Genomic DNA, 25,325 nt, shown 5'->3' with positions numbered 1-25,325 from the left:
TCGTAAAACCTCAGGCACACCACATGGCTGCAGCAACACCCAATGGTAGAAGACTGAACTGCCATCTTGCTCACTCAGGGAAGTGAATCTAACTGGATGTATAAATGACTAAACACTGAACATGTTCTGGGTCTGGATGAGTAATATCCTCTCTAATCCCCCAGGCGTGATGAGTCCATCCAGAGAGAGGCAGAGAGGAGTGCTGAGCTGCTCACCATGGAGTCATTAACAGGAAGCCAGGCTGCACCAGGAGGAAGTATCCTGTACAGTGAGTCTGATTATACACTGAGAGTCTGTCCCAGATGGCCCCTCTTCCCTATAATAGTAGACTGGGGGTCTTTCCAAGATGGCCCCCTATTCCCTATTAAAGTAGTGCACTAGAAGGACAAAGGCTGACATTTCTGATGCAAATTGAGTTACATTCTGCAGCTATAAACACTTACCTGACACCTCACCCCTGACCTCTCCCTCCTGACATCTCACCTTTGCCGTCTGCCCCCTCAGTGACCTCCCTGCCAGGATCCCTCTGGGTCTGAAGCCGTTGACAGTCTCCACCCGGCTGGTCAGCCTCTTCACCTCTCCTCAGGTAAACCCTTACCCAACCCCTCAACACTAACCTCTGTTCATCTTTCTCCAGGTGAAGTTCAACTGTTGCTGTTAACCCTTACCTGACCCCTGACCTATGTTGATGTCTCCCCATACAGGTGAAGTTCTACTGTTGTTGTTAAACCTTACCTGGTCCCTGACCTCTGTTGACCTCTCCCCACAGGTGAAGTTCTACTGGAACATCTTGTCCTACTTCAGCTTCCTGCTGCTGTTTTCTGTGGTGCTGATGATCGACTTCCAGACCACGCCCTCCTGGAGGGAGGGGCTTCTCTATGTCTGGCTCATCTCATTGGTCTGTGAGGAGGTCCGACAGGTGAGACACAATGTCCTGTGCACGCACGCACGCACACACACACACACACACACACACACACACACACACACACACACACACATCCTATTCTACTTAAAGTCTAAATAAATTGGCCAAACGAGTATGACGTTAGAAGATGAATGTGTCTACAGTATTAACTATGTGTTGTTTGTGCCATCAGCTGTTCCATGACCCAGATGGGTTTGGGTTCCGTAAGAAGGCTGATATGTACATTAATGACATGTGGAACATTCTAGACTTTCTGTCCATACTGCTCTTCATCATCGGCCTGGCCTTCAGGTGAGCTGCCTCCTCTTCCTCATGTTCTTCTTCCTCTAACGCTCGCTAAGATGAACTCCACTGTAGGGAATGGTAGCTAACATTTGCGATGGACCCTGCTGTAGGGAACGCTGGCTAGCGTTAAAGGTGGACTCCGCTGTAGGGAATGCTAGTTAGACTCCACTGTAGGGAATGGTAGCTAGCATTAAAGATGGACTCCGCTGTAGGGAACGCTAGCTAACATTAAAGATGGACTACACTGTAGGGAACGCTGGCTAGCGTTAAAGTTGGACTCCATTGTAGGAAACACTAGCTAGCGTTAAAGATGGACTCCGCTGTAGGGAACGCTGGCTAGCGTTAAAGTTGGACTCCACTGTAGGAAACGCTAGCTAGCGTTAAAGATGGACTCCACTGTAGGGAACGCTAGCTAGCGTTAAAGATGGACTCCGCTGTAGTAAACGCTAGCTAGCGTTAAAGGTGGACTCCACTGTAGGGTTACGCTAGCTAGCGTTAAAGATGGACTCCACTGTAGGGAACGGTAGCTAGCGTTAAAGGTGGACTCCACTGTAGGGTTACGCTAGCTAGCGTTAAAGATGGACTCCACTGTAGGGTTATGCTAGCTAGCGTTAAAGATGGACTCCACTGTAGGGAACGGTAATTAGCGTTAAAGGTGGACTCCACTGTAGGGTTACGCTAGCTAGCGTTAAAGATGGACTCCGCTGTAGGAAACGCTAGGTAGCGTTAAAGATGGACTCCACTGTAGGGTTACGCTAGCTAGCGTTAAAGATGGACTCCACTGTAGGGAACGGTAACTAGCTTTAAAGGTGGACTCCACTGTAGGGTTACGCTAGCTAGCATTAAAGATGGACTCTGCTGTAGGAAACGCTAGGTAGCGTTAAAGATGGACTCCACTGTAGGAAACGCTAGCTAGCGTTAAAGATGGACTCCACTGTAGGAAACGCTAGCTAGCGTTAAAGATGGACTCCACTGTAGGAAACGCTAGCTAGCGTTAAAGATGGACTCCACTGTGGGGAAACAGCTCCATGTGCAGTAGCAATGTAACACAGCAAATGGCCGTGGCAGTTTCACCATTAAGGATTCCAGTGTTAATGTCTATCAAGAGATGATCTCATACTACTGATCTACTGTATATTTCACTTGCAGACTGACCACCAGGTTGTTCTATGCAGGGAAGGTCATCCTGTGTATCGACTTCATCATCTTCTGTCTTCGTCTCATGGCCATATTCATCATCAGTAAAACTCTGGGCCCCAAGATCATCATCGTCAGGAGAATGGTGAGAGGATGGATTGATACACATTAACTTCATGTTATTGTGTTCTCTTCTTACAGACAGAGAGTTTACATCCTACATTTTATACAGACTACAATGATGAGTCCTAAAATATTCCCCTGTGATAAAACATAATACTGAATGGTAGATTGCAACCAAGGGTTTTAGGTTGTGCAGCATATAAACAATACCACCAAAATCCAATACAGGGAGAAGCGTGGTTTGAACAATCTTTCTTCTATATTTAATACTAACACGGAACCCAAAACGGCTGCGCGCGTGCGCCATCGTGCATACAATTATTTTGTCCCCCTACACCAAACGCGACCACAACACGCAGATTCAAATATCAAAACCAACTCTGAACCAATTACATTAAATTTGGGGACAGGTCGAAAAGCATTAAACATTTATGGCAATTTAGCTAGCTAGCTTGCACTTGCTAGCTAATTTGTCCTATTTAGCTAGCTTGCTGTTGCAAGCTAATTTGTCCTGGGATATAAACATTGAGTTGTTATTTTACCTGAAATACACAAGGTCCTCTACTCTGGCAATTAATCCGCACATAAAACGGTCAACCGAATTCTTTATAGTCATCTCTCCTCCTTCCAGGCTTTTTCATCTTTGTACTTACATGGTGATCGGCATCTAAACTTTCATAGTATTACTACGACGACCGGCAACACAGTTCATCTTTCAATCACCCACGTGGGTATAACCAATGAGGAGATGACACGTGGGTACGTGCTTCTATAAACCAATGAGGAGAGGCAGGACTTGCAGCGCGATCTGCATCAGAAATAGAAAGGACTTCTATTTTATCCTTTGGCAACGCAGACACTCGTTGACGCGTGCAAGCAGTGTGGGTGCAATAATTGAGTAACATAGATTTCTAAATTTATTTTGCAACTCTCGTGCACGCGACGCAAGCGGTGTAGTCTGGGTATAAGGCATGATTTATTTCGATATAAAAAAACAATCTTAGCTTCTTAGTCAGGTGTTTTATATGCATTACAAAGGACAACTTGTCATCAATCCAGACAACCAGGTACTTATATTGAGAAACCAGCTCAATGTGGCCTCCATTCATAGAACAGATATGCAGGTCCTCAGGGTCAACATTCCGTGACCTAGAGAAAAGCATGAGCTTGGTTTTACTTATATTTAACACTAATTTAAGATCTGTAAGTGATTTCTGAATTGAATTAAAGTCATGCTGAAGTTCACAAATGGCCTGCTGCACCGAGGTGGCACAGGAATACATAACTCTGCATAGAGATGAATGTTACAAGTTTTAACAGTGTTTCCTATGTCATTAATATACAACGTGAACAATAATAGACCCATTATCGAACCCTGAGGAACACCTTTTGAATCTCAAGAAATTCTGATTTAACCCTATCTATCAAGATGGCCTGAGTTCTGTCGCGAAGATAATTCAGATTAAACCCCATCTATCAAGATGGCCTGAGTTCTGTTGCTAAAATTATTCAGATTTAACCCCATCTATCAAGATGGCCTGAGTTCTATCGCAAAGATAATTCAGATTAAACCCCATCTACCAAGGTGGCCTGAGTTCTGTCGCTAACATAATTCAGGTTTATCCCCATCTATCAATATGGCCTGAGTTCTGTCACTAAGGTAATTCTGAAACCATAAATAGGCTGTATATCCCAGGCCTACTCTTGATAATGATCAACAGTGTCGAATGCCTTCCTGATAACAATGTTAAATAAAAAATGTTGGCTACTGATCCAGTAATAAGGGATGCTCCAAATGATCAGCCCCTGGGGATTTTATCATGTCTAATGTTAACAAAGCATCCAGGACTTCTTTATCAGTGAATTTTCACCATCTACATCCAAACTACTCTTTTCAAGAGCTGGCTTTGAAATACATTGAAATATAAAGCCTGCAGAGATAAAATGATGATTAAATGCATTAATGATATACATTTTGTCAGTAATTGGGCCAGAATCGAAATTAATTTATTATGGGAGAGAAGAGGAGACACATCACTTCAGTGATTTAACAGCTTTCCAGAATTTAGCTGGGTTCCCTGTACATTCAGATACTGTATTAACATAATAATCTGATTTAGCTTTTTTAACTAGTTCCCAAAAGAGTGTTAAATAAATCAAAATATATTTTATATTTGAGATTCTTCCCTTTGCTCTGATGACATCTTTGCACACTCTTGGCATTCTCTCAACCAGCTTCACCTGGAATGAATTTCCAACTGTCTTGAAGGAGTTTCCACATGTGCTGAGCACTTATTGGCTGCTTTTCCTTCACTCTGCGGTCCAACTCATCCCAAACCATTTCAATTAGGTTGAGGTCAGGTGATTGGGGAGGCCACTTACATCACTCTCCTTCTTTTTAAAATATCCCTTACACAGCCTGGAGGTGTGTTGGGTCATTGTCCTGTTGAAAAACAAATGATAGTCCCACTAAGCGCAAACCAGATGGGATGGCGCATAGCTGCGCATCGCTGCAGAATGCTGTGGTAGCCATGCTGGTTAAGTATGCCTTGAATTCTAAATAAATCACAGACAGTGCCTCCAGCAAATCACCCCCACACCATCACATCTCCTCCTCCATGCTTCACGGTGGGAACCACACATGCGGAGGTCATCCATTCACCTATTCTGCGTCTTACAAAGACAGCGCTTGGAACCAAAAATTTCACATTTGGACTCATCAGACCAAAGGGCAGATTTCCACCTGTCTAATGTCCATTGCTCAGGTTTCTTGGCCCAAGGAAGTCTCTTCTTCTTATTGGTGTCCTTTAGTCGTGGCTTCTTTGCATCAATGTGACCATGACGGCCTGATTCACTCAGTCTCCTCAACAGCTGATGTTGAGATGTGTCTATTTCTTGAACTTGAACTCTGTGAAGCATTTATTTGGGCTTCTATTTCTGAGGCTGGTAACTCTAATGAACTTATCCTCTGCAGCAGAGGTAACTCTGGGTCTTCCTTTCCTGTAGCGGTCCTCATGAGAGCTAGTTTCAACATAGCGCTTGATTGTTTTTGCGGAAGAAATGTTCAAAGTTCTTGATATCGGCCTGGACGGATAAACATGGATAAACCTTTGAGATATTATATGTCCAGTGGTGTAAAAGTACTTTAAAATACTACTTAAGTCGTATTTTGGGATATCTTCACTTTACTTGACTATTTATATATTTTTTTACTTAACTACATTCTGTAACGGATTTCTTGTGTCGAAGGAGAGGCGGACCAAAATGCAGCGTGGTTATTATTCATGGTTATTTATTAAAGAACAGCGCGAGGAGTACTGGATATGGGAGGATGAGTTGGATGGAAAAGGACCCTGGGCACAGCCTGGAGAATATCGCCGCCCCAAAGAAGAGCTGGGAGGCGGCGAAGGCGGAGAGGCGCTGGTATGAGCAGGCAGCACGGCGGCGTGGATGGAAGCCCGAGAGTCAGCCCCAAACATTTCTTGGGGGGGAGGCACACAGGATGTGTGGCGAAGCCAGGTAGGAGACCTGCGCCAACTTCCTGTGCTTACTGGGGGGCGAGAGAGACCGGGCAGGCACCGTGTTATACGGTGGAGCGCACGGTGTCCCCAGTGCGGGTGCATAGCCCGGTGCGGTACATACCAGCTCCGCGTATCGGCAGGGCTAGAGTGAGCATCGAGCCAAGTGCCATGAAGCCGGCTCTACGCATCTGGTCTCCAGTGCGTCTCCTTGGGCCGGCTTACATGGCACCAGCCTTGCGCATGGTGTCCCCGGTTCGCCTGCATAGCCCAGTGCGGGCTATTCCACCTCGCCGCACTGGCAGGGCGACCGGGCGCATTCAACAGGGGAAGGTTGGGCAGGATCGGTACTCAAGAGCTCCAGTGCGCGGTCTATCCAGTACCACCTCCAGACGGTCCGGTCTATCCAGTACCACCTCTACGCACCAGCCCTCCGGTGGCAGCTCCCCGCACCAGGCTTCCTGTGCGTGTCCTCGGCCCAGTACCACCAGTGCCAGCACCACGCATCAGGCCTGCAGTGCGCCTCGCCTGTCCAGCGCTGCCGGAGCCTTCCTCCTCTCCAGCGCTGCCGGAGTCTCCCGCCTGTCCAGCGCTGCCTTAGCCTTCCTCCTCTCCAGCGCTGCCGGAGTCTCCCGCCTCTCCGGCGCTGCTAGAGCCTTCCTCCTCTCCAGCGCAGCCGGAGTCTCCCGTTCGGCGCTGCCAGAGCTCCCGCCCCTCAGTCTAGAGCCCCTCATTCCAGAGGCGCCAGAGCTACTCAGTCCAGCGCTGCCAGAGCCTTCCTCTCCAGCGTTGCCGGGTGCAGTGGCATGTGCCTGTAATCCAAGTCACTGGAAGGCTGAGGTTGGTGGATCAAGTGAGCTGAGGAGCTCTGGGCTGCAGCACGCTATGTCAAACGGGTGTCGACGCTAAGTCCTGTATCGATATGTTGTTCCTGTCTCTGTGTTTGCACCAGATAGGGCTGTTTTGTTTTTTTCACATTTCTTATTTGTTAGTCTATTCATGTATAGTTTCTTTATTAAAGAACCGTGAATAATAACCACGCTGCGTTTTGGTCTGCCTCTCCTTCGACTCAAGAAAACCGTTACACATTCCTAAAGAAAAAAGAAAAAGAGGGCAAAAATTGTATATTTGTTCGTCGACATAATCTTGTTAGGAGGCCGCCTCGCCTGCCTCTTTTTCACCACCACCACTTCCTCTTAGGATGGATTAGGGCCTGGTCCGGTGTAAAGCAGGACGCCCAGAGCTGCTGACTAGTTCAACCAAATCGAGGTTAGTGGTTTTCTGATGTCCAGAAGCTGTTATTGTTAATAGGAAAATATGGTGGAGACATGATGTACAAAAAAAGTTAAGATCAACATAAAAAACAACTACACTAAATAGCAGAATTGGTCAGTAAAACGGCCGCTGTAGTGTCATCTTCTTCTAGATGATTCTGAGTTTGGGCATGTAAAGTTTTAATGTTCAAACTTTTTTCTGAGATACATACTTTTTAATTTCCCGAACCCACTTCCTTGTTTAGCCCATTACTTGCTCTGATCGCTCTTTGAAATCCACAAAGAGTTGGAGGTTCTAGAAGATGGTGATGGACTGAGAGATCAGCCAATAAACAACAACATCTGTTTTTGCCGCTCCTGCCATAGACTGCCATTCAAGTTCTGTTCTGACGGTCTCTGAAACCAGACGTTTTAACAGAGAGAGAGACAGCAGAGGTGTGTTCAGTACGCTTGAACGTTTCCTACGCCTTTGAATGGTTTGCAACAACACGTTTCCACAGAATGTTCCTGTACAACCCAACCAACCACTTTTTTAAACTGGTCGTTCAGTAAAGCACCGTTTGCGTTCAATTGAACATTCCAGTATGTAAAAACATACTGAATGCATCCCTTAAAAACAACATTTATGGCTCATTTTACTTGAATACCCCTCGTAAAATTGACTGCTATGGACCATCATGTAGTGTTAAACTACTTGTTATCTCTCTCCTCTCCTCCAGATGTTGGACATGTTCTTCTTCATGTTCCTGCTGAGTATCTGGGTGGTAGCATACGGCGTTGCTAAGCAGGGCATCCTCATCCACAACGAGGACAGACTGGACTGGATCGTCCGGGGCGTCATCTACGAACCATACCTTATCATCTTCGGGAATATGCCCTCTAACATCGACAGTAAGTCAACTGATCAATCAATTAATCAATCAAATATATTTATATCCTTCTTACATCAGCTGATGTCACAAAGTGCAGTACAGAAACCCAGCCTAAAACCCCAAACAGCAAGCAATGCAAATGTAGAAGCACGATCAAATTATGTGCGAGATGAATAGGAACCGTCCTATCGTCTATGCAGCTGTCTTTCTATTTTAAAATGTCTTTCTATTTTTTATGTTTTTCTATTTGTGCTCCTGTTTGAGTAGCCTGGTCCAGATGTGTTTGTGCTCCTGTTTGAGTAGCCTGGTCCAGGTGTATTTGTGCTCCTGTTTGAGTAGCCTGGTCCAGGTGTATTTGTGCTCCTGTTTGAGTAGCCTGGTCCAGGTGTATTTGTGCTCCTGTTTGAGTAGCCTGGTCCAGGTGTATTTGTGCTCCTGTTTGAGTAGCCTGGTCCAGGTGTGTGTGTGCTCCTGTTTGAGTAGCCTGGTCCAGGTGTATTTGTGCTCCTGTTTGAGTAGCCTTGTCCAGGTGTATTTGTGCTCCTGTTTGAGTAGCCTGGTCCAGATGTGTTTGTGCTCCTGTTTGAGTAGCCTGGTCCAGGTGTATTTGTGCTCCTGTTTGAGTAGCCTGGTCCAGGTGTATTTGTGCTCCTGTTTGAGTAGCCTGGTCCAGGTGTATTTGTGCTCCTGTTTGAGTAGCCTGGTCCAGGTGTGTGTGTGCTCCTGTTTGAGTAGCCTGGTCCAGGTGTATTTGTGCTCCTGTTTGAGTAGCCTGGTCCAGGTGTGTGTGTGTGCTCCTGTTTGAGTAGCCTGGTCCAGGTGTGTTTGTGCTCCTGTTTGAGTAGCCTGGTCCAGGTGTGTGTGTGCTCCTGTTTGAGTAGCCTGGTCCAGGTGTATTTGTGCTCCTGTTTGAGTAGCCTGGTCCAGGTGTATTTGTGCTCCTGTTTGAGTAGCCTGGTCCAGGTGTGTGTGTGCTCCTGTTTGAGTAGCCTGGTCCAGGTGTGTTTGTGCTCCTGTTTGAGTAGCCTGGTCCAGGTGTGTGTGTGCTCCTGTTTGAGTAGCCTGGTCCAGGTGTATTTGTGCTCCTGTTTGAGTTGCCTGGTCCAGGTGGGTTTGTGCTCCTGTTTGAGTAGCCTGGTCCAGGTGTGTGTGTGTGCTCCTGTTTGAGTAGCCTGGTCCAGATGTGTGTGTGTGCTCCTGTTTGAGTAGCCTGGTACAGGTGTATTTGTGCTTCTGTTTGAGTTGCCTGGTCCAGGTGTGTTTGTGCTCCTGTTTGAGTAGCCTGGTCCAGGTGTGTTTGTGCTCCTGTTTGAGTAGCCTGGTCCAGGTGTGTGTGTGCTCCTGTTTGAGTAGCCTGGTCCAGATGTGTGTGTGTGCTCCTGTTTGAGTAGCCTGGTACAGGTGTATTTGTGCTCCTGTTTGAGTAGCCTGGTCCAGGTGTGTGTGTGCTCCTGTTTGAGTAGCCTGGTCCAGGTGTGTGTGTGCTCCTGTTTGAGTAGCCTGGTCCAGGTGTGTGTGTGCTCCTGTTTGAGTAGCCTGGTCCAGATGTTTGTGCTCTTGCCAACTCCATTGCCAAACATGACAATTCCATAAGAAGTTGGACGTAGAACTCAGTGGTTTCTCCATGCAGCGGCGCGATTGGATAAAGGAGGCCTCGGGCAAGTCCAAAGGGGGAGGGGTGTGCCTCTTCATAAACAACATCTGGTGCCCTGCTTCCAGTGTGAAAGAAATCTGGAGCTTTTGCCTGTAGACTCTTTTATCTACCAAGAATGTTCTCATCTGTAATTATCACAGCTGTCTACATCTCTCCACAAGCCAACACCACTTTGGCTTACAAACAAGAAACCTCTCACCCAGAGGCAGCATTTCTGGTGGGCGGAGACTTAAAACCATTCTACCTCATTTTTACTAACGTCTCCTGCAACACTAGACCACTTTTATTCTACCCACAGAATTGCATACAAGGCCTTCCCTCCTCCCTTCGGCAAATCTGACCATGATGAATCAGCTCAATCCGATGAAGCAGACGCGAGTCTACAAGACTGATTTGCTAGTACAGACTGGAATATGTTCTGGGATTGGTCTGATAGCATTGAGGTGTTTACAACATCAGTCACAGGCTTCATCAATAAGTGCATAGATGATGTTGTCCCCACAGTGACTATAACAACGTATTTATACCAAAAACCATAGATTACAGGCAATATCACACTGGACTGAAGGCTACCGCTTACAAGGACGGAAACATGGACATGGACACATGCAAGAAAGCTGAGACATCAAACATGCAGAAGGATAATACAGGAGGAAGGTGGAATCCAATTACACCGGCTCCGACGCTTGTAGATGATATTGGATTATAAAGGGAAACCCAGCCGTGAGTTGCCCAGCGATGCAGAACTCCCAAACTAGCCAAGTGCCTTTTATGCTCGCTTCATGGAATATAACACTGTGCCTTGTGTGAAAGCCCCTGTTTTTTTCCATAGGGCTGTATGATGGGGCGGCAGGGTATCCTAGTGGTTAGAGTAACCGGAAGGTTGCAAGTTCATATCCCCGAGCTGACAAGGTACAAATCTGTCGTTCTGCCCCTGAACAGGCAGTTAACCCACTGTTCCTAGGCCGTCATTGAAAATAAGAATTTGTTCTTTAACTGACTTGCCTGGTTAAATAAAGGTAAAATTAAAAAATGATCTCCATCCCAAAATGTTTAGAGTCTACTAACTTGTTGGATGCATTTGCTGTTTGTTTTGGTCTCAGATTATTTTGTGCCCAATGGAAATCAATGGTAAATAACACTTCTACATTAATGTGGATGCTACCATGATTATCCTTTACGGGGTAGGTGTTCCCCCCGCGGGACGGTTGAGCTGATATAGGCTAATGTGGACCAGGCTACTCAAGTAACTAGAACATTTCCTAGGACATAGACATATCTGATATGGGCAGAAATGATGAGAGTTTAGCATGTCTTGGGGGTACGATATAAAATGCTAACCTCCCCTGTTATTGTAATGGTGAGAGGTTAGCATGTCTTGGGGTTATGATATCAATGCTAACCTCCCCTCTTATTGTAATGATGAGAAGTTAGCGTGTCTTGAGGGTATGATATAAAATGCTAACTTCCCCTGTTATTGTAATGGTGAGAGTTTAGCATGCCTTCGGGGTATGATATTTGTACACCTGTAACTTTCTGGTGACAAATAAAAGTTGATTTGATTTGAGGAGAGACAAAACAGACTGACACACTTGATGTTGATCGATGTAATTGATCCATGTTGGGTCCTCTATCTGCTTCAGATGCCCTGTTTGACATCAAGGCCTGCAGTGTAAATGGTACAGAGTCTCAAAAGCCTAAATGTCCTATTCTTAACGAGGACAAGATGCCTGCCTTCCCTGAGTGGCTGACTATAATCCTACTGTGTGTCTACCTGCTGTTTGCCAACATACTGCTGCTCAACCTGCTCATAGCAATCTTCAAGTAGGTTCCAATCATCAATCAATCAATCAAACGATCAATCAATCCATCCATCCAGCTACTCATCCACCCACCCAGCCAGCCAGCCATCCATCCATCCATGTATCCATCCATGTATCCATCCATGTATCCATCCATCCATCCATCCATCCATCCATCCATCCATCCATCCATCCATCCATCCATCCATCCATGTATCCAGCCAGCCAGCCAGCCAGCCAGCCAGCCAGCCAGCCAGCCAGCCAGGTAGCCAGCCAGCCAGCCATCCATCCATGTATCCATCCATGTATCCATCCATGTATCCATCCAGCCATCAATCCATCCATCCATCCATCCATCCAGCCATCAATCCATCCATCCAGCCATGTATCCATTCCTCCATCCATCCATTCCCCCATCCATCCACCCACCCACCCACCCACCAAACCCATTTCTCTATCCACCCATTCCTCCATTCCTCCATCCATCCATCCATCCATCCCTGCATCCCTTCCTCCATCCATGTATCCAGCCATCAATCCATCCATCCAGCCATCAATCCATCCATCCAGCCATGTATCCATTCCTCCATCCATCCATTCCCCCATCCATCCACCCACCCACCCACCCACCAAACCCATTTCTCTATCCATCCATGTATCCATCCATCCATCCATCCATCCATCCATCCATGTATCCAGCCAGCCAGCCAGCCAGCCAGACAGCCAGCCAGCCAGCCAGCCAGCCAGCCAGCCAGCCAGCCAGCCAGCCAGGTAGCCAGCCAGCCAGCCATCCATCCATGTATCCATCCATGTATCCATCCATGTATCCATCCAGCCATCAATCCATCCATCCATCCATCCATCCATCCATCCATCCATCCATCCATCCAGCCATCAATCCATCCATCCAGCCATCAATCCATCCATCCAGCCATGTATCCATTCCTCCATCCATCCATTCCCCCATCCATCCACACACCCACCCACCCACCCACCAAACCCACCCACCCACCCACCGACCCATTTCTCTATCCATCCATTCCTCCATTCCTCCATCCATCCATCCATCCATCCCTGCATCCCTTCCTCCATCCACCCTTTCCTCCATCCATCCATCCACCATCCATCCATCCATCCATCCTTTCAATAATCAATCTCTGCACTTTCTATCATCTTTCTATCATATTGTCTGTGTTTCACTCTTCTTCTTTTCTTCCTCTTCCCCTTCCTCTCCACCCTCCAGCTATACTTTCCAGGAGGTTCAGGATAACACAGACACCATCTGGAAATTCCAGCGGTATGAACTGATCAAGGAGTACCACAGCCGACCCGCTGCCCCCCCTCCACTCATCCTCCTCTCCCACATCTTCCTCTTCATCAGACGCATAGTGCTGCAGAGACCCCCCAATAGTTACAGAGCCTTCAGTGAGTCCTGAAATATATAAAATCCAAATGAAGCCTAGTCCTGGACTAAAAGTCACTTTCAAGACAAGGCTTCGTCTGTGTCCAGGAAACCTGCCTTCAAACTGTTAAGCTGGTTAGCTCTTTCTTCTGTCCTAAATATATTATACAGTCTATTCTATTTCATATGGTCTCTCCTCTCCTCCTCTCTCCTTTTCACTCCCCTCATCTCTCCTCTTCCCTCTCCTCTTCATTCTCCTCCTCTCCTCTCCACTCTCCTCCTCTCTCCTCTTCACTCTCCTCTCTTCCTCTCATTATCACTCTCCTCCTCTCTCCTCTCCTCTCCACACACCTCCTCTCCTCTCCACTCTCTTCTGCACCCTCTCCTCTCCACTCTCCTATTCACTCACCTCCTCTCCACTATACTCATCTCCTCTCGTCTCTCCTCCTCTCCACTGTTTTTTCCACTCTCCTCTTCACTCTCCCACTCTCCACTCTCCTTGTCTCCCCCTCTCCACTCTCCTCCTTTCCTCTCTCATCTCCTCCTCTCCTCCACTCTCATCTCCCCTCTACTCTCCTCTCCACTCTCCTCCTCTCCACTCTCTCCTCCTCTCATCTCTCCTCTCCACTCTCTCCTCTCCACTCTCTCCTCTCCACTCTCCTTCTCTCCTCCTCTCCTCTGTTCTTCCCACTCTCCTCTCTCATCACCACTCTCCTGCTCTCCTCACTCCTCTCCACTCTCCTACTCTCCACTCTCATCATCACACACCTCCTCTCCTCTCCACTCTCCTCCTATCCTCTCCACCATTCTCCTTTCCTCTCCTATCCACTCTCCTCCTCTTCTCACTCCTCTCCACTATCTTCTCCACTCTCCTCCTCTCCTCTCTTTTCTACTCCTCTCCACTCTCCTCCTATCCTCTCCACTCTCCTCCTCTCCTCACTCCTCTCCCCTCTCCTCTTTGTGACTCTCCTCTCCACACACCTTCTCTCCTCTCCTCTTGACTCTCCTCTCCACACACCTTCTCTCCTCTCCTCTTGACTCTCCTCTTGACTCTCCTCTCCACACACCTCCTCTCCACTCCACTCTCCTCCTATCCTCTCCACCATTCTCCTTTCCTCTCCTATCCACTCTCCTCCTCTTCTCACTCCTCTCCACTATCTTCTCCACTCTCCTCCTCTCCTCTCTTTTCTACTCCTCTCCACTCTCCTCCTATCCTCTCCACTCTCCTCCTCTCCTCACTCCTCTCCCCTCTCCTCTTTGTGACTCTCCTCTCCACACACCTTCTCTCCTCTCCTCTTGACTCTCCTCTCCACACACCTTCTCTCCTCTCCTCTTGACTCTCCTCTTGACTCTCCTCTCCACACACCTCCTCTCCTCTCCACTCTCCTCCTATCCTCTCCACCATTCTCCTTTCCTCTCCTATCCACTCTCCTCCTCTTCTCACTCCTCTCCACTATCTTCTCCACTCTCCTCCTCTCCTCTCTTTTCTACTCCTCTCCACTCTCCTCCTATCCTCTCCACTCTCCTCCTCTCCTCACTCCTCTCCCCTCTCCTCTTTGTGACTCTCCTCTCCACACACCTTCTCTCCTCTCCTCTTGACTCTCCTCTTGACTCTCCTCTCCACACACCTTCTCTCCTCTCCTCTTGACTCTCCTCTCTCCTCATCTCCACTCTTCTCCCTTCTTCTCCACTCTCTTCCTTTCCTTTCTTCTCTCCTCTCCACTCTCCTCCTCTCTTTTCCAGAGGAGAGGCTGCCTGAGGTGGAGGAGGAAGAGTTATTATCGTGGGAATCCTTTATGAAGGATAACTACCTTCTCTCCTGCAGACAGCAGCAGAGCCAGAGCATGGAGCAACGTACCACAGACACCGCTGACAAGTAACTTATTGCTCTGTTTTTATGAAGTGTCTTTTCTGCAATACATGACCAACCTGGGTACTACTCTGTTCCAACTGCAGCCCAACTGGTCTTGTCTGGCCTGTTGAATGCGCAAACAGCCTGACACGTAGGGTTGAAAATGAGGACTTCTCCAGTGATTCTGTCCCCCCCCACCCCCCAGGGTTAGGATCTATGTGATTCAGTGTCGTCGTCCCCCACTCCCCAGGGTTAGGATCTGTGTGATTCAGTGTCCCCCCCAGGGTTAGAATATGTGTGATTCAGTGTCCCCCCCAGGGTTAGGATCTGTGTGATTCAGTGTCCCCCCCAGGGTTAGGATCTGTGTGATTCAGTGTCCCCCCAGGGTTAGGATCTGTGTGATTCAGTGTCTCCCCAGGGTTAGGGTCTGTGTGGTTCTGTGTCCCCCCCCCACCCCCCAGGGTTAGGATCTATGTGATTTAGCGTCCCCCCCAGGGTTAGGATCTGTGTGATTCAGAGTCTCCCCCAGGGTTAGGATCTGTGTGATTCAGTGTCTCCCCCAGGGTTAGGGTTTGTGTGATTCTGTGTCCCCCCCACCCCCCAGGGTTAGGATCTATGTGATTTAGTGTCTCCCCCAGGGTTAGGATCTGTGTGATTCAGTGTCTCTCCCAGGGTTAGGGTCTGTGTGATTCTGGGACCCCCACACCCCCCAGGGTTAGGATCTATGTGATTTAGTGTCCCCCCCAGCGTCAGGATCTATGTGATTTAGTTTCCCCCCCATGGTTAGAATCTGTGTGATTCAGTGTCTCCCCCAGGGTTAGGGTCTGTGTGATTCAGTGCCCCCCCCAGGGTTAGGGTCTGTGTTATTCTGTTCAACCTCTCTTTCGTATCGTCCAAGATCCCTAAAGATTGGAAAGCTGCCGCAGTCATCCCCCTCTTCAAAGGGGGAGACACTCTAGACCCAAACTGCTACAGACCTATATCTATCCTACCCTGTCTTTCTAAGGTCTTTGAAAGCCAAGTTAATAAACAGATCACTGACCATTTCGAATCCCACCGTACCTTCTCCGCTGTGCAATCCGGTTTCCGAGCCTGTCACGGGTGCACCCACTGGCTCCAGGTCATCTATAAGTCGATGCTAGGTAAAGCTCCGCCTTATCTCAGTTCACTGGTCACGATGGCAACACCCACCCGTAGCACACGTTCCAGCAGGTATATCTCACTGATCATCCCCAAAGCCAACACCTCATTTGGCCGCCTTTCCTTCCAGTTCTCTGCTGCCAGTGACTGGAACGAATTGCAAAAATCGCTAATGTTAGAGACTTTTATTTCCCTCACCAACTTTAAACATCAGCTATCTAAGCAGCTAACCGATCGCTGCAGCTGTACATAGTTCACCTGTAAATAGCCCATCCAATCTACCTACCTCATCCCCATACTGTTTTTATTGATTTACTTTTCTGCTCTTTTGCACACCAGTATCTCTACCTGCACATGTTCATCTGATCATTTATCACTCCAGTGTTAATCTGCTAAATTGTAATTATTCGCTCCTATCGCCTATTTATTGCCTCCCTCCTCATTCCTTTTGCACACAATGTATATAGACTTTCTTTTCTCTACTGTGTCATTGACTTGTTTATTGTGTTATTGGCTTGTTTATTGTTTATTCCATGTGTAACTCTGTGTTGTTGTTTTTTGTCGCACTGCTTTGCTTTATCTTGGCCAGGTCACAGTTGTAAATGAGAACTTGCTCTCAACTGGCCTACCAGGTTAAATAAAGGTGAAATAAATCAATTTAAAAAATCAGTGTCCCCCCAGGGTTAGGATCTGCGTGATTCAGTGTCTTCGTCCTCAGGGTTAGGATCTGTGTGATTCAGTGTCTTCGTCCTCAGGGTTAGGATCTGTGTGATTCAGTGTCTTCGTCCCCAGGGTTAGGATCTGTGTTATTAATTGTCACCCCTCAGGGTTAGGATCTGTGTGATTCAGTGTCTTCGTCCCCAGGGTTAGGATCTGTGTGATTAATTGTCACCCCTCAGGGTTAGGATCTGTGTGATTCATTGTCACCCCTCAGGGTTAGGATCTGCGTGATTCAGTGTCTTCGTCCTCAGGGTTAGGATCTGTGTGATTCAGTGTCTTCGTCCCCAGGGTTAGGATCTGTGTTATTAATTGTCACCCCTCAGGGTTAGGATCTGTGTGATTCAGTGTCTTCGTCCTCAGGGTTAGGATCTGTGTGATTCAGTGTCTTCGTCCTCAGGGTTAGGATCTGTGTGATTCATTGTCACCCCTCAGGGTTAGGATCTGCGTGATTCAGTGTCTTCGTCCTCAGGGTTAGGATCTGTGTGATTCAGTGTCTTCGTCCCCAGGGTTAGGATCTGTGTTATTAATTGTCACCCCTCAGGGTTAGGATCTGAGTGATTCAGTGTCTTCGTCCCCAGGGTTAGGATCTGTGTGATTAATTGTCACCCCTCAGGGTTAGGATCTGTGTGATTCAGTGTCTTCGTCCCTAGGGTTAGGATCTGTGTGATTCAGTGTCTTCGTCCTCAGGGTTAGGATCTGTGTGATTCAGTGTCTTCGTCCCCAGGGTTAGGATCTGTGTTATTAATTGTCACCCCTCAGGGTTAGGATCTGTGTGATTCAGTGTCTTCGTCCCCAGGGTTAGGATCTGTGTGATTAATTGTCACCCCTCAGGGTTAGGATCTGTGTGATTCAGTGTCTTCGTCCTCAGGGTTAGGATCTGTGTGATTCAAGGTCTTCGTCCCCAGGGTTAGGATCTGTGTGATTCATTGTCACCCCTCAGGGTTAGGATCTGTGTGATTCAATGTCTTCGTCCACAGGGTTAGGATCTGTGTGATTCGGTGTCTTCGTCCCCAGGGTTAGGATCTGTGTGATTCGGTGTCTTCATCCCCAGGGATAGGATCTGTGTGATTCAGTGTCTTCGTCCCCGGGGTTAGGATCTGTGTGATTCAGTGTCTTCGTCCCTAGGGTTAGGATCTGTATGATTCAGTGTCTTCGTCCCCAGGGTTAGGATCTGTGTGATTCAGTGTGTGTGTGTGTCCCTGGGTTAGGATCTGTGTGATTCAGTGTTATCGTCCCGAGGGTTAGGATCTGTGTGATTCAGTGTTATCGTCCCGAGGGTTAGGATCTGTGTGATTCAGTGTCTTCGTCCTCAGTGTTAGGATCTGTGTGATTCAGTGTCTTCGTCCCCAGGGTTAGGATCTGTGTGATTCAGTGTCTTCGTCCCCAGGGTTTGCACCATAACAGAGCTGCTACAGAGGGAGGAGGCCACAGGGTCGGTTGCTTTAGTGAATAGATTGACCAGACTGGAGGAGCAGGTATTGACCCCCACATCACTTTACCCATCACTCTGACTTACTGTGTTTATAACGGTTTAAACACATTCAGGACTATTGTTATCACTTCTCCAGGTCTCCCAGTCAGCCAGAGCTCTCCAGTGGATCATGGACACCCTCAAAGCTCAGGGTCTACACTCTAAAGAGGAGGCTCCACAGCTGGGTGAGGTCCTGATTTCTGGAGTAGAACATTATTCCCCTTCTCACTGGACTCTGTTTCCGTATATACAGTAAATACTGTAGATAGATAGCTGTATTTACATGTTGTCCTATGTGTAATCTATCTAGCCTCACCTGGTAAGCTGAAGAGGTCTGAAAGTGAACCCAATGAACCCCATAGACAGGAGAAGACAGAGAGAGAGAAGACATTTTACCATGTCAACGCCCGGCGTCTGGACTACCCTGACAGTACCATCCCTCGCTTCCCTGTTCTTGAGGAGAAGGTGCCCTGGGAGGTGCCTGACTAATATTATAACTCCTAGAGCAAAAGGTGCCCTGGGAGGTGCCTGACTTAAATTACCTAATAGGAGAAGGTGCCCTGGGAGGTGCCTGACTAATATTATTACTCCTAGAGGAGAACGTTCCCTTGGAGGTTCCTGACTAATATTATAACTCCTAGAGGAGAAGGTGCCCTGGGAGGTGCCTGACTAATAGTATTACTCCTAGAGGAGAAGGTTCCCTTGGAGGTTCCTGACTAATATTATAACTCCTAGAGGAGAAGGTACCCTGGGAGGTGCCTGACTAATATTATAACTCCTAGAGGAGAAGGTGCCCTGGGAGGTGCCTGACTAATATTACCTATATACTTATTATGTTACCTCACAGTAGAGTTACTAAGGCTGTGTTTGAAATCGCACCCTGTTCCTATAGTTCACTTCTTTTGACCAGAGCACATATGGCACTGTACAGGAATATGAGCTATTTCAGACACAGCTGAGTTACTGCAGTTGAACATATCATTCTAATGATATTGTTATGTGTTTATAATGGTTTCAGTAAATACATCTCCTCTGTTCCAGGTTGACTTCATCCTTTACAATCCTCCTGTTCTGAATGGAGACAGCCAGGATCAGACAGATGGGTGAGTTGTTTGGGCCAGGATCAGACAGATGGGTGAGTTGTTTGGGCCAGGATCAGACAGATGGGTGAGTTGTTTGGGTCAGGATCAGACAGATGGGTGAGTTGTTTGGGTCAGGATCAGACAGATGGGTGAGTTGTTTGGGTCAGGAGCAGATAGATGAGGAATCCACAGTGTAATTCTTCCTCTGGGACCACATTACATTATTTGTGTCTTTTGTATCCCACTCTGCTTTCCGCCCTCAGATCAGAACCTGATTCTGTAAAGCGTTACAGGTATGAAGACATAACACGTAGAAACAGCTTATAACCATCTTTTAATCAATGTGTTTTGTTGCCTAATATCAGTCATATCTAACGTGTGTAGAAACCCAGGAGGCAGGACAGGCATGAAAGGAAGAGGAGCACTGACCTGTCTGGGTCCAAACCTGATCCTGGACCCTGTCCTCACACGGTACGAGGCTCCACAGATAGATAACAGCTTATCATGCATTCCAAATGGCACCCTTTTCCCTAAATGGTGCACTACATTTAACTAGAGCCCTATGGGCCCTGGTCAATAGTAGTGCACTACATTTAACTAGAGCCCTATGGGCCCTGGTCAATAGTAGTGTACTACATTTAACTAGAGCCCTATGGGCCCTGGTCAATAGTAGTGCACTACATTTAACTAGAGCCCTATGGGCCCTGGTCAATAGTAGTGCACTACATTTAACTAGAGCCCTATGGGCCCTGGTCAATAGAAGTGCACTACATTTAACTAGAGCCCTATGGGCCCTGGTCAATAGTAGTGCACTACATTTAACTAGAGCCCTATGGGCCCTGGTCAATAGTAGTGCACTACATTTAACTAGAGCCTTATGGGCCCTGGTCAATAGTGGTGCACTACATTTATCTAGAGCCCTATGGGCCCTGGTCAATAGAAGTGCACTACATTTAACTAGAGCCCTATGGGCCCTGGTCAATAGTAGTGCACTGCATAGGGAATAGGGTGCCATTTGGGAAAGAGTCGTAGTTTAGTTAGCTAGAGGATAAAAATCTCTGAGGAGAATAAACCATGTGTAGCTGATGGATAGTGTGTGGATGGATAGAGTGTTGTTTCAGTGTGTTGTTGATCTACTGAGAGCTCTGCTTTAATAGTTTATAATATTATAATAACCTGTTGTTGTTGATCTACTGAGAGCTCTGCTTTAATAGTTTATAATATTATAATAACCTGTTGTTGTTGATCTACTGAGAGCTCTGCTTTAATAGTTTATAATATTATAATAACCTTTTGTTGATGATCTACAGGTGGAGAGACAGTGGGAGATCTGCTCTGGAGTTCCTGGCGGTCTGGGACCAGGAGGATGGGCTCTGGACACTACCTGGGGTGAGTACAGAATGGACAGAATGTACAGTATGTGGACTCTTGTGTGCTTTGATAAATATCCTTTTACCTAGTCGACAAATAATGAAATAATCATCTTTATGCTCTATTTGAGGATGCTTGGAGATCGAGGTTCTATGACATGAACTTAAATCCGAGAGTGTTGATTCCTACTGACAAACTCTTCTGTTTCCTTCAAGGGTCCTGTCCAATCAGACGAGCCCCTGCCAGACAGATTACTGAGGATTATGGGACAGAAGATCTATGACAGGATAAAAACTAACGTGGTAGAGGTAACCAAGGTACACCTGACTGGCTCCTCAAGCTTAATAAAAGCCCTATAGCTACTGTCAGTGGTAGTTGTGGTACCATGAAACATGACCACAGATTCTACTGTATACTACAAGCACCAAACCGTTAATGTAATAAATATATTACTTTACAATGACAGTCTCTCATGTTACTATTCTAGTTAGTAGCTGTGCTAGTCAAATCAAATTCAAACAAGTCCAAGTGTATTTGTCATGTGCACAGGATACAGCAGGTGGATACAACACGGTGGAATGCACTAACACTGAGGGCTCTATTCAATCAATCTATTACAGCACTAAAACTGAGGGCTCTATTCAATCAATCTATTACAGCACTAAAACTGAGGGCTCTATTCAATCAATCTATTACAGCACTAAAACTGAGGGCTCTATTCAATCAATCTATTACAGAACTAACACTGAGTGCTCTATTCAATCTGTATTGCTGAAGCGTTTCCGCCTTAGAAATGAAAAGGTCATTTCAGAATGAGCTGACAAATGCAGCATTTACCGTGAATGCAGTCTCCGCTAACGTGGGAATAATGCCTTTAAAAGCTGTAATGACTATAACCAGCGATCTGATTGAATCCTGGCCTAAGTCAGAAAACAGCGAAAACACTATATACTGGTCAATACCAGTGCAGGGATACTGGTGATAGCTGAGGTCAGTTGCTGTACCTGTGTCCTGCAGGTCCATGAGGGCTACGTAGACGACGTCAGGAACACAGACGATGCCTGGGTAGAAACTACAGTCCTGAACATCCATCTAGACAGGAGAAGTCTACTGATGGCTGATATCAACCGCATGGTGAGAACACACACACGGCACCACTTCCCCTATAACATGCTATATCCTATCCTTCCAGAACACCATACTCCACAACACTTCCCCTATAACATGCTATATCCTATCCTTACAGAACACACACACGGCACCACTTCCCCTATAACGTGCTATATCCTATCCTTACAGAACACACACACGGCACCACTCCCCTATAACATGCTATATCCTATCTTTACAGAACACACACACGACACCACTTCCCCTTTAACATGCTATATCCTATCCTTACAGAACACACACACGACACCACTTCCCCTTTAACATGCTATATCCTATCCTGACAGAACACCATATTCCACAACACTTCCCCTATAACATGCTATATCCTATCCTTACAGAACACCAAACTCCAAAACACTTCCCCTAAAACATGATATATCCTATTCTTCCAGAACACACACATGGCACCACTTCCCCTAAAACATGCTATATCCTATCCTTCCAGAACACCATACTCCACAACACATCCCCTACAACATGCTATATCCTATCCTTACTTCCCCTGGTGTTGTGTTAGAGTTAGTAGTCTGGGCTGTGGTGCTGGTCCAGTGGGTGAGAGTTAGTAGTCTGGGCTGTGGTGCTGGTCCAGTGGGTTAGAGTTAGTAGTCTGGGCTGTGGTGCTGTTCCAGTGGGTTAGAGTTAGTAGTCTGGGCTGTGTGGTGCTGGTCCAGTGGGTTAGAGTTAGTAGTCTGGGCTGTGGTGCTTGTCCAGTGGTTTAGAGTTAGTAGTCTGGGCTGTGGAGCTGTTCCAGTGATTTAGAGTTAGTAGTCTGGGCTGTGTGGTGCTGGTCCAGTGGGTTAGAGTTAGTAGTCTGGGCTGTGGTGCTGGTCCAGTGGGTTAGAGTTAGTAGTCTGGGCTGTGTGGTGCTGGTCCAGTGGGTTAGAGTTAGTGGTCTGGGCTGTGTGGTGCTGGTCCAGTGGGTTAGAGTTAGTAGTCTGAGCTGTGGTGCTGGTCCAGTGGGTTAGAGTTAGTAGTCTGGGCTGTGGTGCTGGTGCAGTAGGTTAGAGTTAGTAGTCTGGGCTGTGTGGTGCTGGTCCAGTGGGTTAGAGTTAGAAGTCTGGGCTGTGTGGTGCTGGTCCAGTGGGTTAGAGTTAGTTGTCTGGGCTGTATGGTGCTGGTCCAGTGGGTTAGAGTTAGTAGTCTGGGCTGTGGTGCTGGTCCAGTGGGTTAGAGTTAGTTGTCTGGGCTGTGGTGCTGGTCCAGTGGGTTAGAGTTATTAGTCTGGGCTGTGGTGCTTGTCCAGTGGTTTAGAGTTAGTAGTCTGGGCTGTGTGGTGCTGATCCAGTGGGTTAGAGTTAGTAATCTGGGCTGTGGAGCTGGTTCAGGGATTTAGAGTTAGTAGTCTGGGCTGTGGAGCTTGTCCAGTGGTTTAGAGTTAGTAGTCTGGGCTGTGTGGTGCGGGTCCAGTGGTTTAGAGTTAGTAGTCTGGGCTGTGTGGTGCGGGTCCAGTGGTTTAGAGTTAGTAGTCTGGGCTGTGTGGTGCTGATCCAGTGGGTTAGAGTTAGTAATCTGGGCTGTGGAGCTGGTTCAGGGATTTAGAGTTAGTAGTCTGGGCTGTGGAGCTTGTCCAGTGGTTTAGAGTTAGTAGTCTGGGCTGTGTGGTGCGGGTCCAGTGGTTTAGAGTTAGTAGTCTGGGCTGTGTGGTGCGGGTCCAGTGGTTTAGAGTTAGTAGTCTGGGCTGTGTGGTGCTTGTCCAGTGGTTTAGAGTTAGTAGTCTGGGCTGTGTGGTGCTGGTCCAGTGGGTTAGTACTGTAACGTGTAGTATGAATACTATATGTTTTCTCCCCTCCAGGCTGAGAATACCGTGGGCTGTGTGGAGCTGGTCCGGTGGACGGAGGTGAATAGCAGGACCAGGATGTGTTCTTACCAGAGAGATGCTCTGAGACGGGTGGCCGAGCTGCACCAGAGGACCTTCTAACTTCACAAGAGGACCTTCCAGCTGCATCAGAGGACCTTCTAGCTGCACCAGAGGACCTTCTAGCTGCACCAGAGGACCTTCTAGCTGCACCAGAGGACCTTCTAGCTGCACCAGAGGACCTTTTAGCTAGAAAGAGGACCCACAATGTACTGTTTAGGGTACTGTTGAGATACACTGCACTGTTTAGAGTACTGTTGAGATACACTGTACTGGTTAGAGTACTGTTGAGTTATAATAATGTATGAGACATGTAGGAGGACTATATATAAATCACATTTTATTGGTCACATACACGTGTTTAGCAGATGTTACTGCGGATGTAGCGAACTGTTTGTAAATATGTCTTCCTTCACTGTGAGATACTATATGTATATATTTGATAGGCCTTAATAGTACATATACCGTAATGTAGTGTATACTGTGGAAGTTCAGATTAAAAGAGGACAGAATGTTGTGGTAGATTAATTTCCTGTATTACCAAATGAGGAGAGTTACAAACCACACACCAGTCAGAGTTATACTTAAACTTCACCTTTAATAATACTTACTAAGCTTTTGCAATAGCATTTGACTTTCAACGATTCTCTAATGAAAAGTTGAGAGTGTCAACATAATGGCAACTGAGATCTTTTATAGCAAAGATCCACCCCTCTCAATTACATGACAAACCACTCTTCACAAAGGGCTTTTTATTTTAGAAAGGAGTATCCCATAGCCAGATAGCATTAGCTATAAATTATTGTTCAGTTTGTTCTCTAAGACGAGGTTCTAATCTCGTTCCTGCTACTTCATAGTACAAAAACACCAACTCATCCAATGGCATATATCAATTGTCAACTCTAGATACTCCCATCTCAAGAATCCCCCACTCCTGGACAAGCTCACTGAGGGGAGTGAGCCTCTAGGTCATATACTAGGTCAAGATAAGGGCAACATCAGAGGGGACATACAATGGTTCCAGACACTGCCATACTCCTCCCCCAATGGGAAAAGGAGAGAGTGACTGGCGTACAGACATTGTGGAGACAATTAATTGGTTCCCCATTAATCACGCCATCCCTTCACATGGTTTAAGAAGAAGAAGACAATGTTCCATTCTGTCCTCCTCCCCTTCTGATATTCTGCATAGCACCAGATGGTTTAACAGATACATTCACATATGAAGACAAGCCTGATCTCTCCCCTCTCTGGGCCCCAAGTGACTGAGCCCTAGCTGAGAAGTGCAACTGCCAACCCTATAGTCCAAAGGGAAACATTCTAATGACAAGTATCTCGAATAAGCATATTATGTAAATAAAACATATTTATGTTACCCAACTAATTCTGATTCATCCACCACAATGTACTGACGTATCAGATATAAGCAAGCAAACTCGATTAGACCAGTTAGCCCATAATGAAAACATATGCACATAGTCAAGGTGGGAATTATGGGGGGCTCAGCGATGTTAACTCCCCTAAATTCTGATGTCAAATGTCAAACTATGGGGAGGGGAATTCTCTAAATAATGCTAATTCAATATTCTCCTATTTCTTTCAAATGCAGTGGTAAATATGTTTTACAGTGGTAAATATGAAAATAAAAGCTTCCAAATGAGAGAAA

At 46.8% G+C, this 25,325-nt stretch overlaps 1 protein-coding gene across 1 annotated transcript; it reads left to right on the top strand.

The window, feature by feature from the left end:
* Nucleotides 1-242: 242 nt before the first annotated feature.
* Nucleotides 243-25,325, top strand: LOC118953485 (transient receptor potential cation channel subfamily M member 2-like; the record flags this gene model as incomplete). Its single annotated transcript, XM_036973947.1, has 19 exons — nt 243-268; nt 505-586; nt 770-919; nt 1,101-1,219; nt 2,363-2,495; nt 7,985-8,156; nt 11,435-11,615; nt 12,837-13,018; nt 14,739-14,871; nt 18,095-18,182; nt 18,276-18,363; nt 18,489-18,655; nt 19,220-19,281; nt 19,524-19,553; nt 19,645-19,731; nt 20,571-20,649; nt 20,847-20,948; nt 21,649-21,765; nt 23,597-25,325. Coding segments are annotated over 19 exons (2,124 nt in total), but the record flags the coding sequence as incomplete, so codon positions are not given.

This window comes from Oncorhynchus mykiss, unplaced genomic scaffold (assembly GCF_013265735.2).
Source record: "Oncorhynchus mykiss isolate Arlee unplaced genomic scaffold, USDA_OmykA_1.1 un_scaffold_368, whole genome shotgun sequence".
NCBI classification, from domain to species: domain Eukaryota; kingdom Metazoa; phylum Chordata; class Actinopteri; order Salmoniformes; family Salmonidae; genus Oncorhynchus; species Oncorhynchus mykiss.
This window is presented reverse-complemented; position numbering and strand designations above follow the sequence as displayed.